Below are 23,850 nucleotides of genomic sequence, written 5' to 3' on the forward strand. Positions count from 1 at the left end.
TTGATGGGAGAAACTTTTATTGAAGCAATTTTATAATACCATTAATAAATACTATGTAAAATATAAACCACTTTTTCATATGACGTGACTTAAGGAACTACCAACGTAATGTTATTATCTTTTCCCCAAAGCTCGTTTCCTAAATATTTACTTCTGTGACCTTTGTTTATTTCCAGGTGAGAATTGTGCTTAGATAGCAGAAATAGCTTTAAGTCCATTAATAAATAGAACACATTTGCAATTTTATTTATACTTTTCCACTTATCAAAGATACAGGAGGGTAAGAAAATTATACACAGAAAAACAATGTACAATGTATCAGCAAATTTTAATTTGAAGAATTATTAACTAGAAGGATTTTCTCATAACTGTTCGTTTTCAAACTATGCCCACAGAAATCTAAGGTTCCACTGGGGACACAGCAGGATTGAGGGAAAAGGAAGTCTACAGGTGTAGTCCCATCTCTGCTTTAGCTGAACAGCTCTACCTGCCTCTGTTTTATATAATACAGTTTAATGCAAAAAAAATTTTTTTCCAAAGGTATAAAAGTCACTAACTTCGTCAAAGTCCCTAATCTTAAATACGAGACAAAAAGGCCCCAGAGAGATTGTAGTTTGCCTGAGGTCAAAAAACCACCTAGTTGCCAGCCGGGAATGTGGTGTAGGTCTTACTGAGCCTAGAGTTTTATGCCAGTTACTTCCTCATATTCAGGAACAACGCATGCATTTTTAACTATAACTCAGAGAATATGAATACATAAAACTTTGTCATGTGGCTCTATAATAATGTTCAGGCATTAGGCACAAAATAGCTTTCTAACTAAATTATAAATTTTAAAGTCATGAACAAAAATAGAGGAACAGAAGTTATCTTAACTCCTATTAGTAACAGTCAACATACGCAGGATTTACAAGCACAAAATGTTTTAACCAAAGGACAAGGAGCTTGAAGGAGAACATCTTTAGTTGAACCAAAGAACCTGAAACTGAGGAAATTCTTCCTTGAAAGAATTATCCATTTCCTTCAAATAAAACTTGGTTTGTCAAAATCAATCAACAAATGAGTTACCTATGTTGTGGGTTATTTATAACAAAATTTAAAACACAAAACAGATTTCTCTTTACCATCTAGCATGCTCTGACCAACCTCTCATCATTAGTTGGTATGTACAAAAGACATGATTAACTTTAATTATAATTTAAGTCAAGTCAGAAATTATAGGTAAACCTTCATTTCCATGCGAGGACTTTTCTCTACCTTCCTCACGACAGGAAGGGAGATTTACCTAAAGGGTGAATTTGGGAGAAGGCACTAAGCAATGCCTACGTGGTTCCAAATCTCTTCTTTGAAAAGATGTGCCTGCCACAGTAACATGAATTCAAGTCTGCTCTCATCTTTGTGGGATGGGCATCAAACATTTGTTCCTTCCATTACAACTGTGTGTGGAAGCGCCTAATTTGGGATAAAGTACTGGGAAGCTCGCTGTAGCTACATGCCTAAACCATATCCTCCTATTTGTTTGTATGTATTAGTAATAAAGTTACTAAGCTTATCTCCATCTGCCTGACTCCTGTGTTCTCAATTCAGAAAGAGAAGAGCAATGTCATCTGCCACCTACTCCACCACAGTTCCAACAAGAAAAGTGACCAGAAAACACTTAGAAATGTTTTCTCCTTCCTTGACTTTATAACTAACATTCATTGTTCAAAGCAACATACTTGAAAGAGGGAAAAAGCTGGAAAAGAACAATTTCAGAAACAAACATACAAAGTCAGACAAAATGAAGAGACAGAGGAGTATGTTCCAAATGAAAGAACAATACAACACTTCAGAAAAATAACTAAATGAAACCGAGATAAGTAATCTACTTGATAAAGAGTTCAAAGTAATGGACATAAAGATGCTCAGCAAACTTGGGAGAAGAATGGATGGATTCAGTGAGAACTTCAACAAAGAGAAAATATAAAGAAGAACCCATCAGAGCTAAAAAATACAATAACTGAAATGAAAAATACACCAGAGGGAATCGACAGCAGATTAAAAGCTACAGAACAGATCCGTGATCTGCAAGACAGGGTACTAGAAATCCCCCAAGCCAAAAGGAAAAAAAAGAATTTTAAAAATGAGGACAGGCTAAGGGACCTCCTAGGATCGAGCCCCACATCAGGCGCCCTGTTCAGGGAGCCTGCTTCTTCTCCCTTTCCCTCGGGCCTTTCCCCTCCCACTTGTGTTCTCTGTCGCTTGCTCTGCTCTCTCTCATAAATAAATTAAAATTAAAAAAAAAAAAAGGAGGGGTGCCTGGGTGGCTCAGTCGTTAAGGGTCCGCCTTTGGCTCAGGTCATGATCCCAGGGTCCTGGGATCGAGCCCCACATCGGGCTCCCTGATCAGGAGGAAGCCTGCTTCTCCCTCTCCCACTTACCCTGCTTGTGCTCTCTCTCTGGCTGTCTCTCTCAAATAAATAAATAAAATCTTAAAAAAAAAAAAAAGGAAAGGCCATAACTAGAAGTAAAAAAATTATGAAAGAAAGTTTTATTGGTAAAAGCAAACATAGAGTAAAGGTAATAGATCAATCACATTTATAAAGCCAGTTCGAAGGTTAAGACAAAAGTAGTAATATCAATCATATCTACAGTAATTAGTTAAGGGATACACAAAATAAAAAGATGTAAACTAAGCCATCAAATAAATAAAACAAGGTGGGGTGTAAAAATGTAGTGTTTTTAAAATGTGTTTGAACTTAAGTAACCATCAACTTAAAATAAACTGCTATATACATAGGATGTTACATATGAACTTCATGGTGATCACAAACCAAAAATCAAAAGGCATCCAAGCATAACACTAAAGAAAGTCCTCAAATTAGAAGGGAAGAGAGCAAGACAATAACGATGCCGAATGAAAGAACAAGACTGAGGCCTCATTTACCCTGAGCCTATGCTCCTTTTGTCTACGTTAATAAGACCATGAATATACCATCAAAACCATAAACCTATGTGCATTCATTGAAATGGATATTTTAATAACAATGATACACAATGGAAACTAGCTGCTATTTAAAGACTCCCTATCATTCCCATATTAGTCATCAATCATTCAAGTGATGGCAAGGTAGATATACGTGAACTTTTTTTTAAAAATTCAAATTGTGGGGCGTCTGGGTGGCTCAGTCAGTTAAGTGTCTGATCTTGATTTTGGCTCAGGTCACGATCTCAGGGCTGTGAGACTGAGCTCTACATGGGGCTCCGCACTGAGCATGGAGCCTGCTTACCCTCTGCTCCTCACCCCCTGCTTTCACTCCCCCTCTCTGAAAAAAAAAAATCAAATATTTGCTTGATTTAGCTACTTAGAAAATGCTCTACAACTGCTCAACGAGACATTTTGTAAAACGTGAAACAGAAGTGTTATAAGTAAAAAAAAAAAATGCTATAAGTAAGAAAGCAATTAAGAATGTACTCTCATGTAAGAAAATAGGTCATGAGACTGGGCCCTACATAGGGTTCACGCTCAGTGGGGAGTCTGCTTGAAAGTCTCATGCTCTCTCTCCCTCTTGTGCACTCTCTCTCTCTAAAATAATAAAATCTGGGGCGACTGGGTGGCTCAGTCGGTTAAGCCACTGCCTTCAGCTCAAGTCATGATCCTGGAGTCCCAGGATCGAGTCCCGCATCGGACTCCCTGTTTGGCAGGGAGTCCCCTTCTCCCTCTGACCCTCCTCCCTCTCATGCTCTCTCTCTTGCTCTCAAATAATAAAATCTCTAAAATGATAAAATCTTTAGGGGCGCCTGGGTGGCTCAGTCGTTGAGCATCTGCCTTTGGCTCAGGTCATGACACCAGGGTCCTGGGAGCGAGCCCCGCATTGGACTCCCTGCTTGGAGGGAAGCCTGCTTCTCCCTCTCCCACTGCCCCTGTTTGTGTTCCCTCTCTCGCTGTGTCTCTCTCTGTCAAATAAATAAAATCTTCAAAAAATAAAATTAAATAAATAAATCTTTAAAAAAATAATAAAATATGTCAGTTTAGTTATATTTATTAAATAAAGCTAATAATAGGTATCTCTTGAAAGTAAGAGCTCCAGGAACTAAAAAAATATCATAAAATTTCTGTCTCATTTCTTTATTAGCACATATAATTATGACTTTCACTTAGTGTGCATTAGTCAGTTAAACAACTCAGAATTTCACCAAATTAACAAACTATAGAAATGATCCCTGAAAGTACAGTCTTAGAATTTCACCAAATTAACAAACTATAGAAATGATCCCTGAAAGCAGTCTTAGAATTTCACCAAATTAAAAACAAAAATTCTATCAGAAATCTGAAACCCAAGAAAAAAAGATAACATAACTAACCTTGGTCAAGAAAGTCTCAATGCCATTATTTGTAGGCCGTGAGCGTGGGGTAAGAATCACTAGGTTTTCTCTTGGAGCAACATTTCTATTGAGCAGTGAACTATTATTAATATTTCTAACAGAAGGCAAGTCTAGGACAGGCCTCATAGTAATAGTATTAATCAAAGACTGTTTTTGCTGTTTCTCCACCAGAAGTCTGGTACTGCTCTCTGCCAGCTTCTCATTAGTCCTGTTAAGACTACAAAACACAGCGCTTAGTATTTCATTTCTCCCCACATCATTCCTAAATGACTTGCATTTTTTGAAAGTTTCCATAATAGTAAACAGAATGTGCCATTAAACGGTGTTTTAACACTGAAAATGTGACAGAGCAGACCTACAATATATAATGATAGGTTTAAAATTGTTCTAAAGAAGTACATATATTTCTAGAGATTCCTAACTAACAAGTAATTCAAATTAAGGAGGGAGAGAAATGGCTATTAGTGATGCACAATGCTTAACAAGTAATACATGCTGCCTTCTGGAATGGCTGTACTTACAAGGTTCTTGAGGATGCCATGACACATAGTTATATTTAGTAAAGCAGCATGCCATTACATATACTTATATTTAGTAAACCAGTTTAGAGATACAAAAATATAAAACCATCCCGGGGGGCTGGGTGCTCGGTCAGTGAACCATCTGCCTTCCGCTCAGGTCATGACCCCAGAGTCCTGGAATCGAGCCCCTGCTTTTCCCTCAACCTCTTCCTGCCGCTCCCCCTGCTTGAGCTCACTCGCTTGCTCTCTGTCAAATAAATACATAAAATCTTTGAAATAAAAATAAAAATAAACCATCCCTCAAAGACATTTTCAAGTATTGGCTTTCACCACTCTTGTACATTTCACTCATTATCTCAGAGAAATTGAGCATTTGACACTGAGGAATAATTTAGACCAACAACTGCTAGATGGCAGAGTTGTGATCAGAAAGACAGAAAACAGCTCCGGAGGCAATTAGGTTATAACACAGTTACCAGGGTACTGGAGGTGGAATCTACCCTTTCTATCTTTCACCCAGCCCCTCCTCATGTCCACCATGGTGCTATTTTTAGCCACTTTGGGAATTATGCTGCCTTTCACCCCTAGGTGAATCTTGTTGTATTTCACATGTATACCTTTATGTAAGGTAGAAAAACTATATAAAGAACAGTTTGTTTCAAAGCACCCTCTATTTGGTAATAATAACAAAAATCACAATCAAAAAAGTAAATTTACCAAGCTGCCAGGATGTGCAGTTTGGGTTAAAGATGTACTCTTCCAAAAATAAACTCACTAATATTAAGAAACTCATTGCTATTCAGGGCAATTCTGACAAACAATTTTATAATAACATGCTGTCTAAATTATAAAGCTTCTAACAATTAGCTTAAAGATTAGGAGATCAGATTAACTGAAAATATTAACAGGAAAAAAATAAAATCATGTAAAACCGAAAAAAGGAGGAGAGAGGCAAACTGTCTTGGACTAACATTTCAAAGGTAAGTTCTTTTACAAACATCGTTTTCCAAAATTAAACTATCTTACTCATCTCATGAACTTGGCTCCATAAAAATTATGCTTTAGAGGCAAATTAACAAGCTAAATCTATTTTCTATGATTCTGTTTTAACTTACTTGCTCAGTTCATTTGTCAATGACGTTTGAACTTTTAATTCTTCTACGTAGAGTTGCTTGTATTTTTCCAATTCTGTTTTATAAAAATCTCGAGAACTTTTCATTCTGGATAGTTCAAATTCGAATTCTTTAATTCGGAGTTCCATTTGACTTCTTATTGAAGCATTATTAGTTTCTCTTAACTGTCCTAACCTTTCTTGAGATGCTACTTGTGTCTAAAGCAAATTAAAAGCATAGTTTTAAAACTGGGTAAATACAGTATATTTCTTTCCTTTAGTTTTGAGTCAATGATTCAGAGAGCAATTGTAAATGTGAAAAAAAAGCTGAAGCGTAAAATATTTCGCATCAATGTCAACTGAATTAAATCTGAATGATAAAGTTCAATCATTCTTATATTAGAACTCATGCAATCTGATAATTCAGAGAATAAGAGAATCCTTTAAAAACTTTAAAAAGTGAACAATACAACTTAAGAATAATCCAAAAACAGGGGGTGCCTGGCTGGCTTAGTCGGTTGAGCGCCGGACTCTGGGTTTCTGCTCAATCGTGATCTCAGGGTCCTGAGATAAAGCCCTGTGTCGTACTCAGCATGGAGTCTGCCTGGGATTCTCTCTCTCCCTCTGTGCATCCTCTCACCCGTGCTTTCCAGATAAATAAATAAATAAATAAATATCTTTAAAAAAAAATAATCCAAGTATGGTACCATCTTTTTTTTCCCAGCAGGCTCCATGCTGGGCTTGATTTCACGAGCCTGAGCTGCTCAACCAACTGAGCCACCCAGGCACCCCATGGTTAAAATTTTTAAAAGACCATTTTTTCTTTTCCTGTCAATAGTCTTGTTTTATACCAACTGGTCTTAAAAAATAAAATGATTCTCTACTGCGAATCATTCTGAAAAATCAATTTAGTGAGAATAATGATGAAAAGTGAAATTTTTAAAGAGAAGGAACAAATGTTCCTTCAAATTTACCAAATGGCTATCAAGGAAGTAGAGGAAAATTATACAATGCATATAACCAAAATGTAACTTGCAGTGAAATGATTAAAGCATACTACAGATCAGTAAATTAACCTGTAAAAACAGACTGGCTTCTTTTAATTTTTCTGTTATGTCCAATCTTATTCTTTCTTCAAGCTCCCATTTATATTGTTCTATTTTACTGTATTCTACCATACTGAGTTCTAAATGACTTCTGAGGTGTACTACCTGTTGTTTCAACTTCTTTTTATTCTTCCCTAGTTTTTCATATTTCTTCTGCATTTCCTTCATAGATGATAACTCCTGGGTAAGAAGCTGGTTTTTTGCATCCAGGTACAGATATTTTAAAGATGCAGTTTCCAGTTTTGCTGTAAGATCATCAACCTGCATGAATAAAATAATACCGTTTGGAAGTAGAGTGAAAATAGTCTAATGCAAAACTATGACCAAATTTTTTTTTTAAAGATTTTATTTTTAGGTCTCTACACCCAACACGGGGCTTGAACTCACAACCCCCAAGATCAAGAGCCACACGCTCTACTGACAGAGCCAGCCAGGTGCCCAAATTTTAAAATAAATTCATTTTCAACAAAATGTTATCTATACTCGAAGTAGAGTCTTGGAATGTGGAACCTCAAATAACTCAGAAAATCAAGAACAAAATTAAAACCACTAGTAGTTACTAAAACAGATCTCTGCTATTGTTCTCTTGGCCACACATTTATACTTTTATTTTTCTAGGATTGTTTCAGATCTTTCCTCCATAAAATAACTGTAAGTCATCTCATAGTAGAACGTCTCTTAACCCTTCCCTCATCTTAACACTGTCCCTGTTCATCATCAGACTTTGAAAAAAATTTTTAAAGAAAATTATATTTAAAAATCTAGATACTCATTCTTCTATCATAAAATATTATTTCTCATGAATTCATGAGGAATAATGTGTTTAGAAAGGCTCATAAACTACATTTTATAAATTTTATAAATTTATAATTTTAAATTTATATAATGTAGTTTAAAATTTATAATTTTAAGTTTTATATAATGCAGTTTTATAAGCCTGATGCCAATAAATACAAATTTCAAATATAAGGACCTTTCCTAAAAACAGCTTCAACTGATTTTACCTTTTCATCATTATTTTTTCTAGAATTTAAATGGCCAAAATTTACTTGTTAAATACAGAGGTTCTTACCCATATTAATACTAAGGGTTAATGAAAATTTTTAAAAAGTGGTTATATTTACATTTTAGTTTCTAAAGATGCCCTAGAAACATTTTCATCCATAGCTTAAGATACCCTGGGTTTTGTGAGATCATACCTTTTTAAGATCATCTCCGAAAAATTCCTATGCAGGCCCCATTACAGTTTTGGTGATCGTCTGACTTTAGAATGAGATACCCTCATTCTCTGCAAGCATTTCAAGCATCTCTGCAAGGTTTCAATTTCTTCTTTTCTATTAACTACCTTTCTCTTTAAACAAAGTTTAAGTCTTCTCGATATTACATAAAAACTTTTGCTTAACTCTGGCAGCTTTTTCTATCATCCTGCTCCTCCCCTTTCACGGGACTTGAACATTCTTTAATGTGTCATCTCATCCACAGATTCATCTTTCCAACACTTATCGTCTTCTTTTACACTAAAATCTGAGTTTCAATCCTGGAATTCCACTAAAAAATTTTGAGGGTCATCAAGGATCTTTTTTTTAAAGTCTTTATCCTGCTGTACTTCTCAGCAACAGCTGAAAACAATGACCATACCCTCCCTCTGCTCTTCTAATCCCATTTTATTTCTAAATGACAGCAGCCGCTGTTAGTCCTTGACCCTTGCTATTCCTCGTATCAAATCCTCTCACAGTTGGTTCAGTCTCAAGGCTTCAAAACCAGATTCTCTAATCTACATTTCCAGCCTTGGCCCCTTTACTGAGGTCATCTCTACTTTCCGATCTTCCTTCTAGTTCGTCACAGACAATATTCTCAACCACACACTCAAAAACCATTACCTGATGTGGATTACCTTTATAGACAGCTAAATTTTTTTAAGTTTTTAAAATTTTTTTCTTTGAAGTAGAGAGTGTTGAATAGGGGAAGGAGCAGAGGGAGAGGGAGAAGCGGACTCCCAGCTGAGCAGGGCTCCATCTCAGGACCCTGAGATCATGGTCTGAGCCGAAAGCAGGTGCTTAACTGACTGAGCCACCCAGGTACCCCTAGACAGCTAATCTTGTACCTTTTCTGTTGACTCTTTTTGGTATTACTTTGAGTGTACTGTTATTTTATAATCGCAGGGGGCACCCTTCCCCTTAGGATGCTGACCACCATACTCTGTCTTGCTTTTCTCTTCTGATGCAAATGTCTCTCACAAGGGTCAGACTATCAATGGTTTGCCTTTGTTTTCTTTTGAATAATTTCCTATTCCATAGAGATTTGATCTTATGGAAGTCTTCTTCTGAAGTTCTTTTCAGACACATACTTGACGATATTGTTTGGAAGCTTAAGTCAGCCTAGAGCTATCTCTTCTTCCCAATCCAGATTCTTCACCTCAAAACTATGTCCATCCAATATCTTAACCCAGGTAGTCTCTGCCTTAGGGATTCATGAGATAAAATCCTTCTAGAGATGTGAGGACTATGGACTGAGTTGGTTGAAAGCTAAGTTTTTGTTTCACAGGGTAGACCTTAAAGTGGCTAATAATTTTATGTCATAACCCTAATTCATTTCCATTGGCATCTACAGAATATCTACGGATATTCTTACAAGCTTTACAAGATTTGATACCTTCCTTAATAGATTTCTATATGACACCGTAGGGGCACAACTCCTGGCATTCTCATTCACATATTGTCATGTTACTTGCTCAATGAAAAGTACAGTAATACAATGTGACTAATTTATATGATATCTAGAAAAAAAATAATTTTCGATGTTTCTTTGGCCACCAAAAGGACCAGTCAACAGAATGTGCTCGTTCCCCTGATAGGTAGAGCTGTATAATGAAATTTGCAAGTATGCAGCTTTTGTGACTAAAAGAAACTAGTGGTAGGTGCATCTACCTCATTGTTCCAACTTAGGACTCACAATGCAGTCTTCTCATCTTAAATCATTGGTAGCCTCTCCTATGAAGGAGGGTCTAAATGGCATGATAATCCGGTGCTGCTTGGTAAATAGTTATATAGTTTTCACTACATATCAATAAGTTGGAATCCTGGATTGCACATTAATTTTTTCTGAGATTGGATTGTTAAATCTCTGAGAGGCTGATTAACTCAAATGAATGAGAAAAAAAATTAGTTCCTGAACTTGCAGTGAATGCTAGGAGCACTATGTTACTATGTAAGGCCCTGATTGATCAGTCGTTTCCACTTTTTCACTGGCATCTCTTTTCCTTTTCAAAATCCAACAAAGAGAAAAATATATTCCTTTGAGAAAAATGTTTGCATAATGACCTAGTAGTCATTCTTGATGAAGACAACAAATTACAAATTTATAATTATAAATCACAACAAACTATCATTAAAGTAATCCATTCTCAAATCTCACTGAAGGGTTTAGATGACAAGAGAAAGTCAGAATTCAACATCAAATTATTGCTCAAAGTTTGGGAATTTTTAAACATACTGAAAAATATTAGTAGGGACTCAGACGTTTATATACCAATATTCACAGCAGCATTACTAAACAATAGCCAAAAGGTGGAAAAACTCAATTGTCCACTGACAGATAAATAAAATGTGGTATGTATAAAATATTGCTTATCTTAGACTACCACAATCTTTTTTATTACAGTCTTACTATAAAAAGTATTACTTTATGAATTCAGTCAACTTCATCTATGAAGAGGAATGATACTACCAATAGCAAGGAGCAATATGAATATAATAAACATTTTTATCAGTGAGAATTTTCATATTATACAAAACAGCCTTATATACTACTATAGAGAAATAAAAAGTCCTTTTCAGTAGGACAGAAATTAAGAGACTGACTTACCGAACTTGTACGTAACAGGTTTTCCTGAAGTTGTTCAATTTTGCCCGCTTGTTTTATGACTGTAACTTTTAACTTGTCATTTTCAACTTCAAGCCTAAAATGAATATTTTTAAAATTACTCTCACTCATAAATTTTAAAAGTACCGTATAATTTCTAAACAAACATCTGAAGGTCTTACATAAATTCTTAAAAATTTAAAAAGTAGAAGATTTGGCAATTGTGCCATTTTTCTGGTTGTGTTTTGTAGTTAATGTGCAAAATTTAAAGATAATATGCAAAATTTATGGATTTCAAAATAGCGCAAAGCTGAAACTTTTATCCAGCTTCACAATGATGTACTTATTATCGTAACTGATATCTTTCTCATACTACACTGCTTATCTGCTTTAGAAATACTCAAGTTATTTTCTGTGCTGCTTTAAGTTGTACTTTTGCATGTGATCTTTCAACGTTTCAATACATCTTACAGCCTCTGCATGTCGATCTTGTGCTTCTTGCAACTAAGAAAGAAAAAAAATAAATAATTTTAACTACTGGGAATCTAGTATAAAACCATCATCAGCTGTCTTTGTAAATAAAATTTTATTGGGTACAGCTACACTCTCCTCTCCATACTGATTTATGGCTACAGCAGAGTTGAACTGCTGCAACAGAGACCTATGGCCTACGAAGCCTAAAATATTTACAGGGAATCTGTTTCTCTCTCTCTCTCTCTCTCTCTTCCTCTGCCCTTCCCCACTGTCCCTTCTCTCTCTCAAATAAATAAAATCTTAAAATATTTACAATCCCCTTACAAATAAGTTTGCTGATTTCTCCAGTTACTAAAACATTTTTAATGTTTTTAAATTATATTTTATCAGCTAAACCTACAAATTTATATATTGGTCAAAGGGGGAAAGATAGGAAATTACCTTATGGTAAACATTTCCATTTTTGTATTCTAAGCACCACATCAATTATAATTTTAAATATTCACATATGTGAATGACCATGGCTATTCCAGGGATTATAAAAGTTAACATGTTGCTTTCAGTGACAACTAGATATTTCATGGAATAGTATGAGAGGCATTATCTTTGTAGGAACCATAATGCCTGGGGTCTGAATCCCAGCTCACTGGGTATTAGCTGTGTGACCTGAAACAAATTACTTAAAATTTCTGTGTCTCAGTTTCTTCTCTGTAAAATGAATAAAAGTATCTACCACACTGGGATGTGGGGAAGATTAATTTAGGAAATATACATGACCTCACTTTTTTTTATTTTTATTTTTTAAAGATTCTATTTATTTGACAGAGAGAGAGAGAGACAGCAAGAGAGGGAACACTAGCAGGGAGAGTGGGAGAGGGAGAAGCAGGCTTCCCGCGGAGCAGAGAGCCCGATGCAGGACTTACTTGATCCTGGGACCCTGGGATCATGACCTGAGCTGAAGGAAGACACTTAACAACTGAGCCACCCAGGCGCCCCTGTACATGAACTATTTAGAAGGGTATGTGGCAGGGCACCTGGGTGGCTCAGTTGGTTAAGCGACTGCCTTCGGCTCAGGTCATGATCTGGAGTCCCGGGATCGAGTCCCACATTGGGCTCCCTGCTCAGCGGGGAGTCTGCTTCTCCCTCTGACCCTCTTCCCTCTCGTGCTCTCTATCTCTCATTCTCTCTCAAATAAATAAATAAAATCTTTAAAAAAAAAAGAAGGTAAGTGGCACACACCAAATTTTGTCTGCAATTAGCATTATTATAGTTGCTGTATGTTATGTCCTAAAAATATTTGATATTTTAGGCAGATGGCAGGCCAATGAAAGTGGTCTCTTATACAAGTTAAATTGAAATTGTTCTTCCTACCACTGAAAGGGGCAGCAAATGGGGAGCATGAGGCCCAGAATAAGAATACATCCTCAGTACTTCAAAAAACTTTTACCAATTCCACTAGCTAACAGTACTTTTTCCACTTATAATTTTAACTTACTTCCTCTCTATACTACTCAGTGGACAATCTCATGAACTACAGTGCAAACAGTACCTCCTAGACTGAGTAATAAATATTTACAGGACCATCAGAGGCAAGGTAAAGCCACTGACATGGAAATAATGGACTCTTGCTAAATCAACATTCCCAAATCATTTCATGTTTACATTATCTTAGCAACTGTTTGTGTTACACCACTTTAGCAAGTACTCTGATGAATACATTAAGGCTACGTGGTATGGCATATCAGAAAAAACTGTCCCCAGGGGCGCCTGGCTGGCTCAGTGGGAAGAACATGCGACTCTTGACCTTGGGGTCATGAGTTCAAGCCCCACAATGGGTGTAGTAATTACATAAATAAATAAATTCACAAACAAACTTTAAAAAAGAGGTAAAAACAAAAAGAAAAAAGAAAAAAGAAAAAAGAAAAGCTGTCCTCGAGCTTTATAGTTGGTAAAGTAATCTCAGTACTGGCTGCAAAATGAAGAAAGGCAAATTCAGACTGTTTTTCCACAGTGAGGGGGGAAAAAACAAGCATTTGATTGAACACCTCTCCTCTGTCAGATTAAATGCTCTCAATTTTACATTTAATTGCTTCAAATACATTTAGAATAAAAGCTTTGTTATGTCAGTGTTTTCAATCAGAAATTACTGACATGCTATAAAGTACTTAATTTTATCCTAAAAACTGTTAAGTTAAAATATTCTCAATTTATACAAGGATAGGTACCATGCATATCCCATACCTTCCCCCTTAGATAAACGTGGATGTAGAAAGACAAAATTCTCTCTCATGAAAAAAATAAAACCAACGTAAAATAAAGAACTAAACCGTTCTGCAAAGACTAGATGAGACGAGTGTGAAGACAGTAAAGGCCATGGGAATTAGAATAGTCAGAGAGAGCTTCATGGAGAATGAGAGACTAGGAGCCAGGTCTGAACAGTGTAGGACTAGGCAAGAGGAAGGGAAATTAAAAGGACAGAAAGGACACCACGAGGAAAAGGCTGAGAGAGGGTGAAATCAACCCAATCCACTCCGAGGATAAAATCTGACGGCAGGGAAATCAAAACAGATGCCCAGATAATAATTAAATGAACGTTCAGAGCAGCATTAATGGCCATAAAGTGGGAAACAACCCAAAGGTGCATGAAATGATGAACGAACAAGGGTTTTGGCCCACAATGGAGTACTGTTTGACAATAAAAAAACAATGAAGCACTGATAGACGCTGTAACACAGATGAACCCTGAAAAGAGGAAGTGAAAGAAGCTAGTCACAAAGGACCACACACCGTGTGACTCCCTGTAGATGAAATATTCAGAATAGGCAACTCCATAGAGGCGGGAAGTAGACTGGTGGTTGCCTGAGGCTGGGGGCTCAAGGACGAAGGGTTTCTTTTCAGGGTGATGAAAATGTTCTACTTGATGGCAGTGATAGTTGCACAACTCTATGAATACCATCAGAAACATTGAACTATACATGTTAAATGGGCGAATTGTATGGTATGTGCATTATATCTCAATAAAGTTTTTAAAAATTCCACTGGGGCCGCCGGGGTGGCTCGGTCATTAAGAGGTTGCCTTCGGCTCAGGTCATGGGGGCAGGGTCCTGGGATCCAGCCCCACGTCAGGCTCCCTGCTCGGCGGGAAGCCTGCTTCTCCCTCTCCCACTCCCCCTGCTTGTGTTCCCTCTCTCGCTGTGTCTCTTTCAGATAAACAAAATCTTAAAAAAAAAAAAAAATCCAATGGCAGGACCTAGATAATTTTCTTAATTCTTAATTTCTTAATTCTATCTTTTGGGTGTATATACTACATATGATCTGAATATTTCTATGCATTTACAATATATCTAAAAGGAAAAGAAAATGAAGGAAATGCCTAAGTTCAACTGGTTTGTAAAATGACTTTTCTGTACAAGTTATCCTAAAATCAGTACAGATTCTATATCCATTCATAAAAGTGAACATGAGAAATAAGACAATTTTCTGAAACATGCCATTAAACATTATCTTCTGATTTTATATGGCTCACTCATCATGGTAACAGAGATACCATCAAAAAACATTGCAACTGAGTGGCTCAGTTGCTTAAGCATCCAACTCATGATTTCAGCTCAGGATCATGGAATTGAGCTGGCGTGGGGCTCTGTGCTGGGCAAGGAGTCTGCTCGAGATTCTCTCCCTCTCCCTCTGCCTCTCCCCGCACTCACGCGTGTGCATGCGCACGTGCTCTCGCTCTCTCTCAAATAATACATAAATCTTTAAAAAAATTGTTTAGTAGGAAAAAACAAGTCCCTCAATTTCTGTGAGAGATGCACAAGTCTCAACTTTCCTAAGGGTAAATACTGTAAGAAAAAAAATGTATAACACAAATAGAAGAATGAAAGTCAAAGTTTAAGAAATAAGTGCATTGTGAAGATACTAAAATTGCACTAAATTATAATGAAAATACAAAAGAAAGTGGTCCATGGAAATTAGCATCCTAAAACACTTTATATTAACCTGCTACAGATTAACTGTTGACACATGCTACATTCAAAACATACCTGATGTCTGATTTGACCTAATTTCTTCCTCAAATCCTGTGTCTCATCTTCTAAATTAATACGGCAACGTGATGTAATCTCCAGTGAAGCCTCTGACATAGACTGTTTCTTTAGGGCATCAGCCAGTTCTAGCTGAAGGTGTCTCACGGCTACCTAATAAGACGTTTCTGTTACTGATTTTATAAATTATCTTACTATTAAGTTATGTTAATAATACATAACTTGAACATATGTACTTTGAAAAATATCACCACATACAGGTGTGATCCTCCTGCCTGGTCAGTATTAGGTTGCTTAGATAATTAATTCAGCCCCACTATCCATTCCTTGTTGATGAATCTGCAAAGCTTCCCAGCCTACTGAAGTCTCAAAAAGAAATGGGTATATAGGTGAGCCTAGCAGTGGTAAATTCAACATTATGAAATGTTTTCCCTCTTTTTTATTAGAGGCTTAAATTAATGTCAAAGTTCCTCACATATTCCATCCTCTGCTCAAATCCTTCCAAGAGATTACTATCTCAGAACAAAAGTGAAGTCATTCTAATGGGCTTCGAGGCCCTAGATAACCTGGCTTTCACCTCCCTCCCTGACCTCCATTCCTGCTACATAAGAATCCTGCCGCCCCCCATTAATCTGAAAATGGAGATCCAATGCCAAATTAATATATTACAGATACAATTCTCTTTGTATTGGACAAACTTATGCCCAAATGATAGTAATTGAGCTTTGAAAGAAGCAAATTATTTGTAAAATTGCCTTAAAAAATTATAAATAGCAGTGGGAAGATTAAATCAAACAGTTTTGCTAAAGCTCACCACAGTTGTCCCAAATTATAATTTAATGAAAAGTGCCTGCAAAGAGTTAAAAGGTCATAAGATACATGATTTCAGACTAAAAATTCAAATTTATATAAATAAAAATAAAATTATTCCAACCTAAGATGTATAAAAAGCTACCAAAGGAAAAGTACTGACATACAGGATCTACACTTCAGTTCATGTGGGAAATCTGGAATAAACCGTCAAGTCCATCCACTTAATTGAATCTCAATTTCAAAATGCTCATTTCAGGTATGAACATTTCCATTTATCTATTCATCATGGTATTAAAATGTGGTGACAAAGATTAAAGTTATTATTTTAGCAGTATAAGACTAAATTATTAATATCAGCCTACTATCTATTAACAATTGATAACTTAACCTCTTAAACTTTCATAGACGACACAACAATTTTATTCAAATTAAAGCACCTCTCAAATCTTAATTTTTATTTACTGGATACAAGTTATGCTGAATTAGTCTCTATATTTTTTATATTCAACTAGATTCAAAATTCAGCCATAATCATTCAGGTCATGATCTCGGGGTCATGAGGTGGAGTTCTCTGATGTGGAGCCCTCTTGGGATTCTCTCTCCCTCTCCCTCTGTCCCACTCCCATTCATGTGCAGGTGCACTCTTTCTCTCTAAAAATAATAATAATCAAATATTACTTTGAATTTTCTCTTAGAAAGCTTGAAAAATATTTATCTTTCTGGATACTTACTTCTCTTTCTGCTTTCTCCTTTTCATACTGATACATTCTTTCTTTTAAAAGATTACATTCATTGATTAACTCTTTATTTCTTTCTTCCAGCGAAAGACCTTGTTTTTCACTTTCAGCTTGAAGTTTTTTTATGATATCCTGAAACTGGTCTTGGATATTAATTACGACATTTTCTTTACTGGCAGCTTTGTTGTGAGCATCGTCTAGTTGCTGTTGAAGCAACATATTTTCACTTTGTAGTTGAGATAATCTCTCCTCTAAGGATTCCTGCTTTCCCTGTTCATTTTGATACATGTGTTTCATTTCCTTTTTCTGACACTGTGTTTGACTTAGGTCTCTTTGTACACATTCTAAAGCCAAAGTCTTTTCCCTGAGAGCATCTCTTGTGTGATGGAGCTCAATTTCTACAGTATTGAATTTACTTTCAGCTTTAGAAAGGTTTTGAGAAAGAAGCTCATTGTTTTCTTTTAGGTTAGACACATCAAACTTCAGTTTGTCCTGCAGACGAAACCATTCATCTTCTGCTCTCTGGAAAGCAAGTTCTAGGTCTCTTTTTGATGCCTGACTTTGATCATAATCCTCTATAGGAGTAGCTAGTCTAGCTCGGTAAGATTCAACTTTTCTGTCCAGTCTGTCTTTGTTTTGCTTTTCATTCTCCAGTTTAGACTTTAGCATTGTATTCTCAGTGGTCAGAGCATTAATCTGTCCACTATATTCTAATATTGTTTTTGTTAATGTTTCCACCTTCAGTTTTATGATCTCTTGAAGACTGACATTCTTTTCTTTTATAATTTCAATGCCTTCACAATATTTCTTTTCCATGTCCTGGTTCTTATTGTTTATTGTGTCTCGATCCAGTCTTAGCATGGCAATTTCATCCTGCCACATGTGGGTTTTAGGCAACAGATCTTCTTCTTTTTCATGACTATTAGAAATCTAAGTAAAACAAAAGAGACTTTTAGCTGGAATTCAATAAAATGACATTATCATGATTTTCTCTGAAATTAAAGAATAACCTATGTTTATACAATGAATAGGTTGCAGTTGGTGGATATCCCAACTGGAAAAAAATAAAGTTGGGTCCAAACCTCAAACTTTAGACCAGCATAAATTCCCACAGGTTCAAAAATTTAATTGAAGACAGTGAATGCATGAAAGGAAAAAAGAAACCAAGACAAAATTTTTAAGAATCTCAGAACTGGAAAGGTCTTTCTCTGATTTACAACAAACCCAGAAAGCCTGAAATAAAAGATTAATAAATCTGATAGATAACAGTCTGATATCTAACACAGCTCCCCCACAATAAAATCCCTAGCTCTGCATTTATTTTGACAGATTAAATTTCCTAAAATTCTTTTTTCCTGACAATATTCCATAGAAATTCTACTTTTCTAACGTTTCTATAGTCAGTTATAAGAATTACACCTACTGATAACTGACAAATCTAAGCACTATACTATAAACACTTCTACATACATCAGTGAACTTTTTGGTGTTCACAACTCTAGAATGGAGAGCTTAAAAACATTAAGTGAGCCGCAGGACTTTCCCCGGGTCTTCTTACTTCACTACTAGTGCTCTTACACCAAACCGCAGCTCTTCTCTAGTGTAAATCATAAATACAAAAGAAGCCTTATGTTTCAAAATACTGATGGTAAATAAGGTAAAATTTATACAGCTCTTAGAAAAATCATGAGATTATTTGCTGCTGCAATAAATTTCCTCTTCATGATGTTTAAAATGTTTAAAATAGGGGAAAATACACTGAGCTATTTTAGTAGGAATACAACACTCATCAATACGTTATCATTAGCATATGATTGTTTCAAAAGCGCTTTGGATACTACTTGGAGCAAATGGCTACTTTTCTCAAAAGTAGAGACTAAATCCAAAATAAAGTCTCTGAACAGGCTACACTCTTCCTCCTGTTCATCACTGGCAGTGCTAAGCTAACTTCTCTTTCAATACAGAGGTGATGAAGTAACTGCCAAAAATTGAAACATATGTTGTTAGTAGCAATAGTTTTGAGCATATGGAAAGCTCATCAATTCTTATGGAAAATAATAAAAGCCTCTCCTTTGGATGAGGACATTATGAACGTCACTATTTGACTCTTGCAGACAAACGCATTTAAATTAAGGATATTACTTTATCCACTGGACCAAAAATGTCACCACCACCTAGGCCCCCCCAAATACATACACACACACACATATGCTTTAAAAATCCTCTATGCTTTCCACGATCTACGGTGTTGGTTTTTAAAATATATATATGCATACATGGAGAAAAAGTAATTTTAGAAAATAAAATGTATATATATACAAATACATACACACATGTACTTAAAAATAACTAAAGAAAATACCCCAGAATTCATTCTGTTATTAGCCACTTCCATCTCCGTTTGTTTGCAAAGCTGATTCTTTAGAATTCCATCTTGTAATACTCTGGCATTCTGTTCTCGAGAAAGTTGTAACTTAGCGTCATTTCGCTCTTCTACAACCTAGAGACATGTTTTCATTAGGATTTTGGATCACACCATTAAAAAAAAAGTCAAAAGCTTAAGAGAACTATGTTCAAAAGTAGTAGCCTTTTTAAATACAAGGATTTTTATCCTGCCTGAATAACTCAAATTTTAATTTAAATGACAGCTAAATTTGTCATAAAGTAAAAGTACAAGAAGATATAGAATGTGAAATAAAATTTCTTTACAAAACATTTAACTAGTTCCATCATAGTCTCAAGGCGATTTAGCCTGTATTTTAACATTAAAAATCCAAAACTGAGCCTGGGTGGCTAAGTTGGTTAAGTTCCTACCCTTGCTTTTGGCTCAGGTCATGGTCTCAGGGTTGTAAGATCCAACCCCGAGTCGGGCTCTTCATTCAGCGCACAGTCTGCTTGAGCTTCTTATTCTTTTCCCTCCCTCTCCCTCCCCCTTTACTCCTTCCCCTGGTCATGGTCTCTCTCTAAAAATAAATAAAATCTTAAAAAAAAAAGCCAACATTCACATTTATCTCAATTTACCTTCTATCCCTTCATTCAGGAAATATAGAGAGAGCATATAGGAGAAGCCAAGAATCCCAATAAGTTAATAATTTTAGATAAAAATATTATAGTTCCTATTAGGATAAAATTAAAGTTTTTATCTGTTTTATACCTAAATAATATACATTAAATCACGGGGATATTATAAATAATATTGATCGAAATAGGCAATTTATATCAAAGATTTACCTGATCCAAATTATTTCTTACAGTCCTCAATTGCACATCTAGTGTTCCAAGAGAAAGTTCAAGTTGTTGTTTCATTTCGACTTCTTTATTATACTGCTCTTCTTTTTCTCTGAATTGCTCCCTCATTTTTTCATATAATATATCAGCATTTCTTCTTTTTTCTTTTTCACGTTTTAAGGTAAATCTGCAAATAAATGTGCTTATTTTAAAATGTTTTGTAAGCGATAAAAAGTTCATTTTATGATCTGGTTCCAGATCATACGTTGGTTTATTATCCAAATGAAATTTCTATGTTCTCAATTTTTTTCCTTTCTCGGGCTCATGTTTAATTTCTCACTTCAATCTCTTCCAAAAGATATATATAGTTGAAAAGAAGCAATGAGAAAGCATTACGCAGCTTAGTAATAAGTTTTAGTACTAACTCTGGTAGATATTGTAGAGAAAGGAATTTTGAAATTATTCAAGAAAGTTAGAATTAAAAATTATCATTTTTCCCATACAGTCATAATCACTCCTCCTCCATTAGAACAGATAATTGAGTTACTAATTAAAAAGAGAAGTTGCTCTTTATAAAAAAGTTTATAAATTCACTAGAAGTACATTTCTATTTCACAAAACATCACAGGTACCTCCAAAAATAATTTGCAGTATAAGACAGCATCTGCAGATGTCATTTACACAACATACACCTGCAGGTTACTGTGATCCAGGACTAGGCTGGGGAGTCGAATATCTGTTGCCCTATACATTTTATATTTCTTCTGCAATGCTCTCAATTTACCTTGTTGATGATTATTCATTTTTTTTAAGATTTTATTTATTTATTTGACAGAGAGAGAGCACAAGCAGAGGGAACAGCTAGGCTCCCTGCCGAGCAGAGATCTGGAGATGGGGCTCGATCCCAGGACCCTGGGATCATGACCTGAGCCGAAGGCAGACCCTTAACCAACAGAGCCACCCAGGCGCCCCTATTATCCATTTTATAAATCATTTGAAAACCCCTTTTAGAACAACACAGGATCCACATTAAGTAAACAATAAAGAGTCGTACGTGCTTACAGCATAGACTTTTGGATTAATTTTATAAGAGAGATATTGAAAAAACTGAGCAGTAATCATTTTCCATCTTACTTTTTAATCGCTGCGTATGTTTAAAACTGAATAAATTTTAAAAAGTTTTCCTGTCTTGAGAAAAATGGCCATTTCATACTCTGTTGATAGGCATAGAAATTAATATAAACTTCCCTGAGAACAGTTTAAAAATAGGATCAAAGACCTTCTTTAAAAATTTTTATACTTTAAGCAAACAATACTATATTGAAGAATTTATTCCAAGTAAGGAACCAGAATTGTAGAAACAGATTTATATAAAAGATATTCCTTACAGCATTAATTAAAGTATAGAAAAATGGAAAATAACCAAAATTCAATTTGTTAAACAAGGAGGATTCCATATGGTGGACTTCTATATGGTCATTAAAATTATGATATGGAATATACATTAAATTATCGGTAGAAGTATTCACTGTCAAGAACTTGCTGAATTATTTTGAAGAATCTCATACTTCACACTACTAAAGAAGTTGTCTTCCCTAGAAAAATTCCAGAGGGTAAGGTAGCAATTGTAACACTTCTCCTACACATCTGTATTACAAAAGTAAGTAGTTCAAGGGGCACCTGGCTGGCTCACTTGGTAGAGCATGCAACTCTTGACCTCGTAGCTGTGAGTTCAAGCCCCACACTGGGTGTGGAGCCTATTAAAAAAAAAAAAAGGTAAATAGTTCAAATATTTCCTTAAAACCAAGATGTCATACCTCAAACGGCCAAGTTCTTGTTCCCATTTCACTTTTTGATGCTCCAACTGCGATTTCAATTCTTTTGTTTCTGATAGCTCCTTTCGTAGTCCATTAACCTTATTTTTCATTTTTGTATTTTTTAAGTTGTTCTACTAATCTTTTATACGAAAAAATCGCATCCTGGATTTTTAGTAAAGTAGCAGAATCTACATCACAGAAAAAAACAAGAACAAATAAAACATATAGGGCGCCTAGGTGGCTCAGTTGGTTAAGCATCCAACTCTTGGTTCCGGCACCGGTCATAATCTCAGAGTCCTGGGATCGAGCCCCGCATCGGGCTCCACACTCAGCACGGGGTCTGCTTGAGATTCTTTCCCCCCTTCCCCTCTGTTCTTCTCTCCCACCCCCCCGCTCATACTCTCTCTCTCTCAAATCTTTAAAAAAAAAGAAATAAAATATATGAGTATTTTTTGCATATAAAGGACTATGTGTTTTCCCATTCACTCACTCATGCATTAAACAAATATATATTGAATGACTTCAATATAAAAGATATTTTAGAGGTGCCTGGGTGGCTCAGTCAGTTAAGTGTCTGCCTTCAGCTCAAGTCATGATCTCAGGGTCCTGGGATCAAGCCCCGTGTCAGACTCCCTGCTTACTGGGGAGTCTGCTTCTCCCTCTGCCCTGCCCCTTCCCCCGCTCATGCCCTCTCACTCTCCTTCTCTCAAATAAATGAATACAATCTTTAAAAAAGGAAAGAAAAAATGACCAAAACCTTTCTAAATAATGAAAACTATCATCCCACAGATCCAGAAGGATCTGGCTAGGAGAGAAGAAATGGAAGTAAGCTATTATACTTTTCTTAAACTACTATGATGTGGTATAACATTACTCAAAGGTGGACTGTGATGCTTAAGTCATATACTTTAAACCCTAATCACTAAAATAGCACAACTAAAGAGTTATAGCTAGAGTAAGCAAAATACACATATACGCATACTCACATAAATAAAACTAAATCATAAAAATTACTTGATTAATCTAAAAGAAAGCAGAAAAAGAAGAGAATAGGAGCAAAAAGCAGAAAGGACAGATGGAAGTCAAACGATATGATAACAGATTCAAATCCACTACATCGATAATCACATTAAATGAAAATGGTCCGAAAGCCTCAATGAAAAGGCAGACTGTCAAAATGGATGAAAAAGGAAGACCCAACTATATGCCACCCATTAAAAAAATACACCTTAAGTGTAAAGACACAAATTTTTTAAAAGGCCAGAAATATGACAGACCACACTAACAACTTGATGAAAGAAGGCTGAGCCTGAGTGGCTATACTAATACCAGACAAAATAGATTTCATGGCAAAACACATTAGCAGCAATAAATAAGGTCATTTTATAATGATAGACGGGTCAATTAAAAGAAGCATAACAAACCTAAATGTTTATGCATCTATTAATAGGTTCAAAATACATAAAGCAAAAATCGATAGCATTACAGAGAAACAGGCAAATTCACAATTATAGTCTGAGATTTCAATAGGCAGAAAATCAGCAAGAATATAGTAGACTGGAACACCACCATGCTTCTCAGCTATCCATGGAACACTTACCAAAGGAGACTATATTTTGGGTCATAAAATAAATTGTAATAAAAGGAGCAAGTCAAAAGGACTGAAGTCATGAAAGTGTGCTCTGTGACCACAAACTAATTAACACACATCTAAATAACCCCTAGGTCAGGGCACCTGGGTGGCTCAACTGATTAAGCATCTGCCTTCAGCTCAGGT

The 23,850-nt window shown here is 35.7% G+C and overlaps 3 protein-coding genes and 1 pseudogene across 8 annotated transcripts in view; 1 reads left to right on the forward strand and 3 right to left on the reverse strand.

Moving 5' to 3' along the window:
• Nucleotides 1–22,213, reverse strand: LOC114204208 (ankyrin repeat domain-containing protein 26-like). Its single transcript, XM_088026039.1, has 10 exons — nucleotides 22,074–22,213; nucleotides 20,260–20,443; nucleotides 19,391–19,528; nucleotides 17,023–17,958; nucleotides 15,479–15,631; nucleotides 11,398–11,468; nucleotides 10,968–11,061; nucleotides 7,074–7,364; nucleotides 6,002–6,216; nucleotides 1–4,582 (listed from the first exon to the last, which is right to left on the reverse strand). The coding sequence occupies exons 1-10, from the start codon at nucleotides 22,181–22,183 to the stop codon at nucleotides 4,303–4,305; spliced, it is 2,472 nt and encodes an 823-aa protein (XP_087882165.1). The 5' UTR covers nucleotides 22,184–22,213; the 3' UTR covers nucleotides 1–4,302.
• Nucleotides 1–23,850, forward strand: part of LOC148163745 (uncharacterized) — a 105,363-nt gene that overhangs the window by 34,817 nt on the left and 46,696 nt on the right. The gene's annotated exons all lie outside the window — the stretch shown is intronic.
• LOC148163746 (small nucleolar RNA U3) lies at nucleotides 4,114–4,219 on the reverse strand (annotated as a pseudogene).
• The window catches only part of LOC148163747 (putative coiled-coil domain-containing protein 144B), a 20,298-nt gene continuing 18,620 nt past the window's right edge, over nucleotides 22,173–23,850 (reverse strand). The window contains 1 exon segment of the mRNA XM_088026034.1: nucleotides 22,173–22,261. Coding sequence (XP_087882160.1) covers nucleotides 22,173–22,261 — 89 coding nt within the window.

This window comes from Eumetopias jubatus, unplaced genomic scaffold, assembly GCF_037043125.1.
Source record: "Eumetopias jubatus isolate StellerSeaLion01/CBP00866 unplaced genomic scaffold, mEumJub1_p1.0 scaffold_8, whole genome shotgun sequence".
Lineage (NCBI taxonomy): Eukaryota > Metazoa > Chordata > Mammalia > Carnivora > Otariidae > Eumetopias > Eumetopias jubatus.

Coding starts and splice junctions, on each gene's coding strand:
- LOC114204208 (XM_088026039.1), bottom strand. CDS start 22,183: ATGAAAAATAAGGTTAATGGACTACGAAAGGAGCTATCAGAAACAAAA. Junction 19,529..20,259: donor TAAGAAATAATTTGGATCAG/GTAAATCTTTGA, acceptor ACATGTCTCTAG/GTTGTAGAAGAGCGAAATGA. Junction 7,365..10,967: donor ACCTGTTACGTACAAGTTCG/GTAAGTCAGTCT, acceptor TTATTCATGCAG/GTTGATGATCTTACAGCAAA.